This window comes from Etheostoma cragini, chromosome 22, assembly GCF_013103735.1.
Source record: "Etheostoma cragini isolate CJK2018 chromosome 22, CSU_Ecrag_1.0, whole genome shotgun sequence".
In the NCBI taxonomy this organism is placed as follows: domain Eukaryota; kingdom Metazoa; phylum Chordata; class Actinopteri; order Perciformes; family Percidae; genus Etheostoma; species Etheostoma cragini.
The window spans coordinates 12172126-12183341 of NC_048428.1; the positions used below are offsets into that span (position 1 = coordinate 12172126).

Here is an 11216-nt window from a genome sequence, read left to right on the forward strand (position 1 = left end):
AGATTTTAAAACAAACAGTGAAGATTAGAGGCCTGTCCAATGCCTGCAGAGGCAGATCACTCCATAGTATAAGGGGAAATTCTTTACCGTCGTCTTCTATGAAGAGCATTTCTTCAGAATCCGGCTCTGGGTCAAACGGCACAATTTACTGGCAGGCTCAGTGGGCTAGTCTACTCTTAGTGTCACAGCTCAAATAACTCTCTGTCCATATGGACGCCTCAGATTTCAACAGTCATCACTTTTCCTGCAGGACAGAACTCCAGGCAGGATCAGGCCAAAGTCACATTCTGAACCTGGCTGTGACTACAGTGTGTGCCCTCTTCTCAACTGTCTCTGATCTACAGCAGACACATCTTTACCTTTTAGAAGAGACTTTAGGAGCTGTAATGGTTGGTTGCTGATACAAACAACACACTTGTTTATCTAGTTTTAATAATGTGGGTCTTTTTGGACGGCCCTATGAGGTTAACACTATGTACACAGGTGAAAACGTTTACTCTTGTAATCAAAATAATGTACAATATGGTGAGTTGATTGATTTCTACTAACTGGACTTTGTAAAGTAGGGCCTAGGGCTATATGATAGTGGGGAGTGCATGCCTTCCATCCCTTGCTCTCCCGCTGTCATTCTTTCTTGAATCCAGATTTATGGGCGTGCAGAATGTCTCTGTCATGTCCAATCAGCACCTGCTCTCGCTCATCACAGCTAGTGGGCACAGTCAGGGAGGTTAACCCTGTAACACAGGCGCCCTCCATAGGCGTAACAGGACGATATCTCTTCATGGATGGTCTGTAAACAAAGAGGCAGTTTCAATTTTGACAAGTCATCTCAACTAAAAAAAAAACAAAAAAAAACAAACTTATTCTTATCTTATCTAACCATACACTGACACTGACTTTTTAGGACAGCGGAGAAGGAAATGCTCATTATCCAGAAACAGACTGCTTTGCACGTTAGGTTTTCACATTTGTGATTTTATAAATCACAAATGAATCACATTTTATTTTTATTTCAAAAATAAAATGTATATTAAACAGAATTTGTCATTTTCAAATAACTATTACGATGAGCACGATATGCCGTAAAGGGGACCGTTTCTGTATTTAAATGAAATTCTTCGGAAGAGATTTATCGCGGACGGACGGGTGTTCGTCTTAACTAGTTCCGGGTATCAACAGCCTGGTGGCTAACTTTAGCTAAAACGCAATCTCCACTCCTCAATCTACTACAGAGTGGTAAGAAACAGTGTTATGTTTTGTGATTACAAATTGTTGCTTGTTGGCGTTTCCTGGACTGTTCATCCGATATGAATGTTAAGCCCTAAACAATCGATATTAGAAATTTCAACGTTATCGTTCGTTTGGCAAGGCGTTAGCTTGCTAGCCAACGCTAGCTAACGCTGACGGCTGCAAACTCGATTAGAACATTTTGGATAGAAAAAGAAATGACCACTAATCAACTATCAAGCCGCATTAGCCCTGATTTGTTACAGATGTACGTATTTAGAATAATTTTAACGAGAGCCTTGTAACATTGTTGTAATGTACATTACTATTCGCTATTTGTTTGATCAGGCTTTAGGTGATTGTCATTTTACACAACAGCACTACAGCCAGTTTCCTACCTAGGCGACTTAATACCGTAGCTATGTTCAATGAGTAATGTTTTGTTACTTGTATTTCAATTCCTTTTTAGAGAGAACAGAAATTCGGCCACAAGATGGGTGAGTGATGAGCTAAAACATCTTTTTCTACCTTCCCAGACATTCTGAGGTTGTCATGTTTGCCAATTCATCGTGTGTGTGTGTGTGTGTGTGTGTGTGTGTGTGTGTGTGTGTGTGTGTGTGTGTGTGTGTGTGTGTGTGTGTGTGTGTGTGTGTGTGTGTGTGTGTGTGTGTGTGTGTGTGTGTGTGTGTGTGTGTGTGTGTGTGTGTGTGTGTGTGTGTGTGTGTGTGTGGAGTAGCAGCAGATGTCTCAATAGCAACACATTTGGCTGTTCTCCAATGTCACTACTGTCTGTCACATGGAACTAAAGCATTCGGCTTACACCTGTTTAAGATTGTCAGTATGTTTTGCTTCACAGACGGTGAAGAGAGAACCTACGGCGGCTGTGAAGGGCCAGACGCCATGTATGTGAAGTTGATCTCTTCAGATGGCCATGAATTTATTGTGAAAAGAGAACACGCCTTGACATCTGGGACTATCAAAGCTATGTTAAGTGGACCAGGTGAGGATTTAGACAAATTAGTCAGAGTATAGAAAACAACTGTAATTTCTCCTAATGTTAAGATTAGAATACCCATGCATATGGACTAACTAAAGGTAATTTGCTTCAACTGAAATCATTTTAGACCTGGTAAACTAGTAAAAACCCACAATGGGAGCTGTCATTAATAAGTGGAGGATTAACTCATTAGGTTTTAAATCCTATTAAAGTAGCTGGGTTCCCTCTAAGATGTGCTAATTGTTGGCAGTCATTGATTGTTTACTCTTCCAAGAGCCTAATGAGAGACTGGGCAATAAACTAAGAATTGGAGGGTTGGGAAAAGGAGTGTCAGAGCATTATGCAATAAAAAAATGTTTGCCTGGATATTTTTTTAATACCCAGCTAACTGTATGTCCTGTGAAGTTGCGTAACCTGAGATTGTTTTTACTGGGCATTTAAAAGTAGCTAAAATATAATTATATCAAAAGCCCATTCTATTATGTGGAACAACACACTGGCCTGCATCCTATGAGGGTGTATAGGAAATGTGTACAGTGGTGATGCTGTGCTTGCTTTAGATTTAGATGGGCAGGGCTCTACATCATCATAATTAAGTTGTTTGTGTTTATATAGTCAAAGTTATTCCCCATGTCAAATTGGTGGCACTATGCTCCCTCCATGCGATCATGTTACCTTTTGTTCCTTTTTATGTTAGTGGGTAGCATCTTGCAGAATTCTTCAGTTTGAAAGCTAAATCCAGGATAGGATAATCTAAAGTTGTACTTTTAACATTGCATGAATTAAAAGTTGTATGTCTAAGCTGATCGTTTCTAACTCTTGACACCTACTGTAACCCTCCGTCTGCAGGTCAGTTTGCTGAGAATGAAACCAACGAAGTGAACTTCAGGGAGATTCCGTCTCACGTCCTGTCCAAGGTCTGCATGTATTTCACCTACAAGGTCCGTTACACCAACAGCTCCACAGAAATACCTGAGTTCCCCATCGCCCCGGAGATCGCACTGGAACTGCTCATGGCTGCAAACTTTTTGGACTGCTAGAGTTACGCGGAAAAATGTAGCAGCTTAAAACAGTTTTAGATTTTTTTGAATATTTAAATTGTTTTGCCATTTACTTATGAAACATGAATGAGTGTCACCATGTTAAACTTTTTTTTTTTGCACCTGGCTTTCTGTCATAGTTTTATTAGTATTAAAGGATTTCATTTTAATGTAATAAATTGAAATGGCAGGCTGCATCACCTGTCTCAGAATGTGATAAATGTGCCCCCCCCTACCCCATACATGTTTCCTCACCTCTCCAGATCAATAAAGACCTGTGTGGTGAGCACACTTTATTGCCAGTTGCTTCCTTACTATACATATTACATTTTACATATGAAGTACAAGTGACTTTGAATAACATTTTTACAAAGACCGGCATCTTACTTTTATGGTGCTTTCTTTTTTTTTTTTCAAAAGGGAGGAGGTCTTTCTTGAAAATGTTCTTTATACTCACCTGCTAGATATTTGGATGGGATTGATATCCAGTAGAATGAGTGCAGAAGGGAAACTTGACTACCTCAAAGCTTATACTTTTAGGTCTTAATACATGTTGGCAAAATGGCAGTCAATAACTTGGGTACATTATGAGCCCATAAACAAGTAATTAGGACTGATTATTGGTTATATGTTACATGTTTGAGGAGCTATGGACATAATATTTCATATGTGGCCTCTTCTACTTTAGAGAGTGAAGAGTAAATGGCATTAGGATCAATTAAATTAGACAATATTCTATAATACTGGAGTCCATAAACAAATACAAGCAAGTGTTTGTGATTCCAATTCACTGTTATGCTGTTATTTTTTGTCTTAAGTCGCTGTGTCAACCTTATCAAATTGGTGCTAATATCACATCTCAGTCAACCTTGGCAAAGTTTTTTTTTTTTTTGCTGAAACCTTAGGAAGTGTAGTCAAATTACAGTTCAGTTGAATGAAATGTTCTGAACTTTGCTGATAAAGGATTATACTTCCCGTGGTTAAGACAATCTGGCATGTATAAAGGGGAATGAAAAGATATGACGTTTTAAACAAGTTAATACATATTTACATTTATTTCATAAAATGGAGCCTAAGATATTAAAAAAAAAAACAAGATATTCAAAAGTTTTAGGCAATGCTGTAATAAAAGGCTTAATCTATTTAAAATGTACTTTCCGATTATTATCTTACTGCATTGTAAAATGTTTAATTGGAATGTTCTTTTAGTATCTCACTTCCAGTTTATTTTCCTAAAGGACAAACATGAAAACACTGTTTTGTATAACTCACCAACCTTCATTAAAAAACATTTAAATGTACATTTCAGAATAGTACTCCACACAATGATTTAGAGAAACATGAATCTGACTTTAAATAAATTAAAAAATATATATTTTTTAAAAACATTTTAATTAATCACATGTTTATGTGTAAAGTGTTTAAGTTTGAGATTCTTGTCTTAGTCTTTGATTTCACATGAACAGTGACATTTGGGGTATTTTGCATTTATGTCCTGTAGGTAAAATGAACCAGATATAATCACAACGTTTAGAATGAATTCAATATTATGTTTTTCATATTCAAAATGTAAAATAAATGTTTACATCATTTTGATATGATTAGTTTTTACACAATATATAATCTGTTATTCGAGTCCCAAAAGTGACTGAATGAATGCCAGTACTATCCATAGATGTAAAACGAGGCCTATCTAACCAAGGAAGGACATACCTTAGTGAGCAGAGGTCATTGACCTACAGTACCTCAGTGGATTTGAACACCATATATCTTTTTTTTAATTTGATACAATTTGGTTATAAAGCCGCCAAATAGTCAACTAACGACATGAAATTAGGTGACCGAGGTCAAAATAAAATAAAGTGAACATCAGAGGATTGTTTTCCTCTGTCAAAACAACTTGTGTCACGTGACTGCCTGACGTTCTGTCCTCCACTCTGCGCTGATGCAGGGGGTTTCTATCATGGCGTCGATGCAGGTAGGAACACAATTGACAGCGTTAGCAAATTTATAGTTTACCTGACCTTCAGCCTTGTTCTTCTCTGTAGTTTATTCCCCACTTCACTTACATACATGTATGTGTTTGAATTACTGATGACATTAAAGTAAAAGCTATGACTGTTCCGGTTTAGCTCTTGGTGTTACTGCTATAGCAATACAACTAACGTTAGCGTTAGCATCATCATCATCAACAGCACCATGTCAAACATAGAAACCAACATGGATATATATTGATGACCTGTGATTTATTTTCATCACAGCAACACATAGGTGATATTTCAAGGAATAGGATGTTATGAGTTTAAGTTAATTCTAAGATTTAAAATGAGTGCTAGCTAGCTAGCTGCTATTTGGCTTTCTTTGACGTTAGCTAACGAGACAGTGCGCAGATTGACCAGTTCTAGTTTCCTCCTGAGCGGAACAGGTGCATCGCTTTTCTTAAGATAGCTGTGTCGAGATCCAAGAAAAAACATAAAGCCAACTTCATAAATGATTCTACTGATTAACTGGATCTGTTGCTTATCATGTGTAACACCTGTCGTTTACAAATCGTTAGCTTATGTTCAATATAGATTGATAGATAGATGGATAGATCGATACTTCATTCATCCCGAACAAAATGTTTGGCAAATTCTATGTAAACGAGTCACATCAGTCAGGGTGGACTTTTGCTTTAGATACACAGATTAATACATTTCATTTTAGGGCAGGAAGAAAAAAAACATTAATTAAACAGGCAAAAACAATGAAACATTAAAAAGACACCAGCATATGCAATCAAAAAACTAAAGTGAGCAGACATGTGTAGGAGGGGAAATCCCAAACTTAAAGCTGTGGAGCTAAAGGGAAAGCAGTTGGGTTGGGAGTGAGTTTAGGCCAACGCAGGCTAGATATACATTAGAAATCCTAACATTATTGATATTTGACGGTAGTTTGGTTATTGGTCTCTTCATAAAATGATGGAACAAGTTGGCAATTTTTTACCTGTGCCCTTTTTCTTTTTTCAAATGACAGCTTGTATGTGTAGTTGTCGTACTATAATTCAACATTTCTGAGTGTTGTAGAAACCCAAACACTTTTTCTCCAACAGAAAAGGCTACAAAAGGAATTATTAGCCCTGCAAAATGATCCACCCCCAGGAATGACGCTTAACGAAAAAAGTGTACAGAACACCATTACGCAGTAAGTATTTTAATTTTTTTTTGTATTTTTCTCATTTACGCGATTCGACTTGGCAGCATTTTCTAACACAGTAAACATTAGGACACTTTTAGTGGTCATTGAATACAGTTTGCAACACAAATCCTATGGCTTCCTAAAAGGCCATGGTTCATCACTGTGAGAGGGCAGTGGGATGGAAATGTCTGGTACCACACATGCAATAAAAGTAACTGTTGCAGTGGGAGGAGGTATTGATACGCAAAGCTGTTGTAGCTGCTGAGGAAGAATCGGGGTCATTCCAGTGACTGGAAGCTCTGGACCCTTAGTAGAGTGGCTCTAATGCACAGTGTTGCTATTCATCCTCATGAAATATTTAACAGATGGCATGCAATGGTTGGGCTAGGGTAGCGAGGAACAGAAGCTGTTAAGCTGACCTTTCTGTCTGGGTGTCTTGGTGTTCCCTTAAAAGCCCATGGTTAGGTTGACGGAATGAATCAAATTGTGTCTGATAAGGATGAACTGAGTTGTAGTCCTGTAAAATGACTCGAGACAAATCTCTGGCTGTCATTCAGTTGTCTTTCAGCTGCAGGCTCGCACGGCAACATTGACTTTCAAAGTTACTACCTGGTCAAAATCTTTGCTGGACGTATTTTCCGTCTTAAAGAGGCAATACGGTACATGTTCCAGAGCGTTTGGTTAGTCAATTTGTAAAATTAAATAAAAGTCGAAGATCCATTACAATGGAACCTACCTCCATTAGATAATAATTGCATAGTCAGACTGAATGACTGTTCTGGTGTTTTGCGTGTCCGACAAGTCTGCAAACCAGTTCAGCCAGATACCTCGTGCACTGTTTTCCAGATTTGAGATATGTAAGGGCGTGCCCTTTTGTCTTTGAAGTTGAGAGATCTGTTGAACCTGGGTTTATTTTCTTGTCATACTGACTGACAGTAGTGGGGAATTAGCTATTTTTATCAAGTGTGTGTCCTAGTGGAGTAAGATACAAATACTCTGTTCCTGCTTGACATTCAAGTTAACCTTATCCTTTTTTTTCTTTTTAAACAAACATGGAAAAAATTATCTCCCTGTTACGGCAATAAGGTCACTATGTGTTTTTAATTTTTAAGCTTTTGCTTATAGTACACTTTGTCTCTCTGTGCTGCTCATTAGATTACAATGTCTTTCAGACAATTTTCAGACAATTTGTCCAGTTACGGTAACGCATCACAGAGATGTGATGCTAACATCGGTGTTCCTTTTTATTCTCCTCTGAGCAGACAATCCCCATAAATGTTCTGCACTGGACTTAAATATTTGGCTTTTCTTTTGCCTCGGAGGTATCAAGGTATATTGAGGAGGTAGACTGTGCTTCATCCCAAAGACCCAGAATCAAGTCCCTGTGTTGGCAGTCATCTCCCGTTCGGAGCAAGACATTGAATCCCTCCCAGCTTAGTCAGCACAGTCATGTAGGCTTCAGGCTCCACAGGCAAAAATGGATTTTGTCCCTTAGATCAATAGAGTATCACATTATTACAAAACTGTCATAGCCCAGCTGAATATTATGTCACTGGAATGAGTCAGGCTAAAAGCTTTTGATTACACACCACTGCAGCATTGGCAGATTACATTTTCTATCATCCTTTTCCAATGACAATTGTTCTGTAAATGTTTCCAACTAATTAACTCCACACTGATGAGATATAACATTCAGAATGTTCTTAATGTCATTAGTAAGCAAGACCGAGCACCTACAGCTATGCCAGCAGCTCTTTGGGCCTCAAGGAATCTGCTAATTAGCTAATTAGCCGGTAACACCCAGGTAAAGCGGAGGGTGATGGTAATATCATTAGTTTTGCAGTTATTTGTTCATTAACAAAAATTACATTTACATTTTGGCAACCAAACAATAGTTGTTTAGGTGATTCCCTCAAAGCTACACGCCAAGGTCATGGTGGCACATGTGGATTGTTAGTATACATCATCTGGGTATCATGGATGTTTCACTTTTCATGGAAATCCATCCACTAGCTGTTGAGATGTTTCTGTCTGGACCAAACTTTACCTTCGCTACAGCCAAGCCTCTAACGTGGCTAAAAAAACAACATCTTTCCAACATCTTCCCAAAGTAAAGGTTTGTTTATTTAGAAAGAAGTATTTACCTTATATCATCTTTGCAAAAGGAATTTGTTAACTCAGGTGTTACCTGCTCCATTACTTTGAAGATGCTTTGCAACAGCTTTAAAGTTCTCACAGGGTGTAGAAAATTAAAATAAAATCATGGAAAAAAATCAACTGACCCATCTCTCTCAATCGGTCTTCTCAAACCGCTAAACTTTTAAATTTCAGAGTGAACAGCTGAGTGCACTTAAACAATTCAAACCTCTTACTATCTAAATTTTCAGTGGAATCCAATGGTTTGAAAAAGGAACAAAGCTCTGGATTAGGGACTCAAAACAGGGCCGTGAACAGTAGCCTAAAGTTCTTAGACACAACTAAGTTTTAGCTGATTAGTATTATTTAGTTTTCTCCTTGTGTCTCAGTGACATTTTAAACATGTTTGACTATCTTTCTTCTCTTTTAGGTGGATCGTAGACATGGAGGGAGCAACCGGTACACTGTACGAAGGGGAGAAATTTCAGCTGCTTTTCAAATTTAGTAGTCGATATCCTTTTGATTCACCTCAGGTAAGCACACGTTGCTCTGCAGCCGCCTGCGTGTGTGTTTGTATGTGGGTAAAGGGGGTTTCCCAGTCACTGCAGCCAAGCTGGCACACGTGATTGTGACGTTAAAATGACGTAGATTTCACTGGAGCGCAAGGATTTTGTATTTCTTTTTGCATGGACGAGTTCGTGGACAATCGGATGCCAGGACTCTGAGTGACTGTATGTCTTTCTTGCAAACTTACTGGGTTAAGATGATTTCTTTCATGGTGAATGAAAGGCTCGGTCCGACGAAGTAGGTCATCGAAGCGTTGATGTCAGTGCTGCTCCCAGTTCTGCCGTTGTTTACCTTCTTCTTCTAGTCTGTAGAAATAGCAAAGTCAGTAGCCTTTGCTCATTAGCGCCACCTCCGTTCAGGAGAAGACCGCTAGTATAGTACACACGCGAGTATCCACGGTTACGGCGCTCCCGTGACGTCACATTTGCGTGCGACAGGCTTTGAGGCTTGTTGTCTTGCTCTCAGCTTGAAAAGAGCAGTGTAAGTTCGGTCCATTTCCCATCCTGTCTCGAGGACCTAAACATTTTCTGTCTGCTTCAAACAAGCTGCTTCTTCTGCTATACTGCTGGTATTCCTAACCAAATAATGAAGCTCTTAACTATGGTTATCTAAACAGTTGTAAACAATCCTCTGTTTCCACTGGCTGGGTGCCTGCAATAATCACATGAAACACATCGGCTCTGCATTTGTTGGTGGAATGAATCTCTGCTTGGTAACACGAGCCAGGACTCGGTGACAGAGACACCAGGACAGAGCTCCCACTGAAGCCCCAGTCAAAGGGATTAGTTTATCTCAACAATCTCGTGTCACTCATTAAGGGCCTGGCCATCTAAAAATAGAGAATGAGTAGGTAGAGAAAATTAGATAAACTTAGCTACTTAGCTAGTAGCCTCTCAAATAGAAAGGACAAGCTGTCAAAGAGGCCCTCTGATGGGTTCCTCTTGGGGCCCCCGGGGGGAACCTCAGTGTTGACAGCTACTATGCATTACTGCTTGTGTGAGGAGCTTCGGTAGGAATTCAGACCAAACATTGTGACCATTGGCCTAGTGGAACTGTATTGACAGCTTGTAGCTTCTGTTTCCTCTTGTACTTATTGCTGTTACACATAAAAAACAGATTTCGCTACCGAAACCTAACACATTAGTTTTGTTCGCTACGCTTGGCACACAGTGTTAGCGTCTCCTAGTTATTAAATGGTTAAGTGTGTTGTTTTTTTTTTTATTTTCTTTTAGAGCTGTGTGTTCTTGGTTGTCTCACCATATATCATCCTTTTTTTTGTTATTTTTTTGGGGGCAGTTTTAGGCCTTTATTTCCACAGGACAGACGAAGACATGATAGGGAAGAGAGAGGGGGAATGACACGTAGCAAAGGGCCACAGGTCAGAGTCGAACTTGCGGCCGCTGCGTCGAGGAGTAAACATCTAGATATGTGTGCCCGCTCTACCAACTGAGCTAACCCGGCCACCCTCCTGAGTCACAATTGACTGTGTTTTGAGTATATCCCTGGCTATTTGCTGCATGAATTTATTACATGATAAACAGTCAAGCCAAGTGCATGTTTGGGTCACTGCCATTTTGCTTAAGTGGATGACTCTAAATTGATTTTGTTTTGCAAAGACTTGGAAATTACAGTTTTGAAACCAAGAAGCCCAAAGACAACGGGCAGCTTCTTGCTTTGTAAAAGTGAAAATATTCATTCAAACTTATGTTGCACACAAATCAACCAAAGCAGCACGCAGCAGGATACAAACATGAGTAGTGCAAAAGTAGCTTTAATATGACATTCACATGGGAAAGAAACATGCATGTAGATTACCTCCAGCACCTTTCTGCTCATGCTCAGACCTCCTGAGCTTCGTGTGGAGCCGACCTTTCAGTACATCTTCAAACCTTCTGTAAGCAGGGAGCTTTCAGTTGTCTTGATGTTGAGCATAGGGGCAGTTTTACTTTCTGCTCCTATCTGTAACACTCATCCTGTCACCCCCCCCTTCCAGACCCGTGATGCACTCTCCTGTGAGGCCCTCTCTGGTGCCAGACTGCCTTAACCCATTGTTAGCCTTTATAGCCCTCTTT

General features: G+C 39.4%; 2 protein-coding genes across 2 annotated transcripts in view; both read left to right on the forward strand.

Annotated features, from left to right (window-relative positions):
* The first annotated feature begins 1012 nt into the window (after window positions 1–1012).
* Window positions 1013–3555, forward strand: eloca (elongin C paralog a). Its single transcript, XM_034862508.1, has 4 exons — window positions 1013–1236; window positions 1697–1724; window positions 2084–2227; window positions 3074–3555. Exons 2-4 carry the CDS (start codon window positions 1721–1723, stop codon window positions 3262–3264), a joined length of 339 nt encoding a protein of 112 aa, XP_034718399.1. The 5' UTR covers window positions 1013–1236; window positions 1697–1720; the 3' UTR covers window positions 3265–3555.
* Window positions 3556–5140: 1585 nt separating this feature from the next.
* The window catches only part of flj11011l (probable ubiquitin-conjugating enzyme E2 W-B), a 9202-nt gene continuing 3126 nt past the window's right edge, over window positions 5141–11216 (forward strand). The window contains exons 1-3 of the mRNA XM_034862171.1: window positions 5141–5242; window positions 6356–6447; window positions 9008–9110. Of these exons, the coding sequence (XP_034718062.1) occupies window positions 5210–5242; window positions 6356–6447; window positions 9008–9110 (228 nt within the window). The 5' untranslated portion in view covers window positions 5141–5209. The remainder of the gene's footprint in view (window positions 5243–6355; window positions 6448–9007; window positions 9111–11216) is intronic.